We start from the raw sequence: 2,013 nt of genomic DNA, 5'->3' as shown, positions 1-2,013 counted from the left end.
ATAGGTTTTTTTAAATAAATAAATAAATAAACAGCCAGTATGCCGGTACATTGTTATTCGGGTTATTTCGAGTTCACTATGGCCACAAATTATGATTTGATTATCAATAAATTCAAAGTAATGTTCTAAAAAGCTCAAAATATACAGAAGACTAGTCAGGCTGATAAGTTGTGTTCTATTATATAAGTGAAGATCATAATTCTCTTGAATAAAATACTTTAATTGGACACATTTTATTTTCTCTGAAAATATTGGAGGACATACAGGAAAATCATGTGGAGATGGATGCATCAGATGCCCCCATATTTCCATTGGAATCTACGAAACCCACCACTGTCACAACAAGTTACACCAATGATAACATCAACGACAACATCACAACCTGCACAACCACCAGCTCCTCCGACTCCTCTTCTACTACCGCAACTCCCACCTCCTCCCCCGCCACCGATTCCTTTGAAATTAGCAGCTGCAGATGGAGGTGACTCGGGTGAGAGTATTTGATGTTTGAGGATTACCAGAAAATAATTCCCCAAATTGTTCGTTTATAGGATCAAATAGGTATTTAATGATTTATATTGGTTAATGCATACTCATCCCGGGATATAAAAAACAAAGTTAATCAATTTGACCTTTTCTTTTATACCATAGTGATTGTCAAGATAGGGATAGTACTGTTATAGTGGAATGGCATTTTTAAACACCACAATAATGATGATGGGGATGGCCGCCGGCGCGGTAGCCTCTTGTCGAGGCCCTGGCGGCTGCTTCCCGAGCGAAGCGAGGGCTTTCCTAATTCGCGAAGCGAATTAGGCCTGGCGCGAGCTCTGCTTCGCTCTCTCCCTTATTTGCCATGTTCGCTCGGAAAGCAGCCGACAGGGCCTCGACAAGAGGCTACCGGCGCGGGGGATGGGGATTAATTGCTTCATGCTGATGATGCTGGTATATCATAATGATGGTGGTTGTGATGGTGAAAATTGCGATGGTTCCAATGTTAGTGTAATGAGGTGGTGGATTTTCATGGCGGTGTTTAGTGAAGATGATTTAGGCTTATAGATGATGATGATTATGATGATGGTGATGATGATGATGACGATGGTGGTGGTGGTAGGGGTGGTGGTGGTAATTAATGATGATCGATGATGATGATGAATATGATGATGAAGGTCCGATCATGATGATGATGATGATGACGATAATGCGTATATGATAATGATGGGGATGATGCTGACGAGGTGATGATAATGACGATGATGATCAATGATGACGAGGAGGATGATGAAGTTGTTGTTGATGATGATGATGATCTTGATGATGATTGATGATGATGATGATGATGACGACGATGATGATGATGACAATGATGATGATCGATGATGTTCGATGACGATGATTAAAGGTCTATATGAAGACGTGGGTGTTCAATCATAGTAATTGAGTCAAAATAATAATTTCATTCGACAGAGGAGACGACTAGCATCTTCCAGCGACTGGAATTCGTCATCTCGATATCTGTGATCTCTGCCGTGATCATCATCCTGATCGTCATCGCTGTCGTCCTTGCCATCGTGGCACGGCGACGGAAGCTCGAGGCGGAGAGGCGCACCAAGAGACTGCAGATGAAGCGAGCTTCGTCTGCCCATCGTTCTTTTCACATGACATGCCTACACAATGATATGTACAGATTCAAACCAGATCCTGAAGAAATCAAATCCAATACAATATGATCTTTTTTTCATTCTGTTATATTAATTTACTCATTAAATTCTCGAATAGCCTTCTGAATATTAGGAATTCTATTTCTTGAGAGAAAAAAAAACCCAATTCAGATCGCTTTTAGCATGTTTAGCAAGAGTATAAAATAACCCTTGTTTCCTGAATTCACTGTTTAATTTGAATTTAAACGATTTATTAATTTAGCCTAAAAATGTATTTACGATTATGTTTCCACACGTAGTATACTTTGCGGGATAAAATCCTTGATTACTGACAAAATGAATGGGTTACATATAA

At 39.8% G+C, this 2,013-nt stretch overlaps 1 protein-coding gene across 1 annotated transcript; it reads left to right on the top strand.

Moving 5' to 3' along the window:
* The first annotated feature begins 273 nt into the window (after positions 1–273).
* On the top strand, positions 274–1,727 carry LOC135153241 (uncharacterized). The gene is made up of 2 exons (XM_064095690.1): positions 274–490; positions 1,465–1,727. The coding sequence occupies exons 1-2, from the start codon at positions 274–276 to the stop codon at positions 1,725–1,727; spliced, it is 480 nt and encodes a 159-aa protein (XP_063951760.1).
* Positions 1,728–2,013: the final 286 nt, after the last annotated feature.

The sequence above is a fragment of the Lytechinus pictus genome, chromosome 2 (assembly GCF_037042905.1).
Source record: "Lytechinus pictus isolate F3 Inbred chromosome 2, Lp3.0, whole genome shotgun sequence".
Taxonomy (NCBI): domain Eukaryota; kingdom Metazoa; phylum Echinodermata; class Echinoidea; order Temnopleuroida; family Toxopneustidae; genus Lytechinus; species Lytechinus pictus.
The sequence above is the reverse complement of the archived record's forward strand: the minus strand, read 5'-3'. Positions and strand labels throughout refer to the sequence as shown.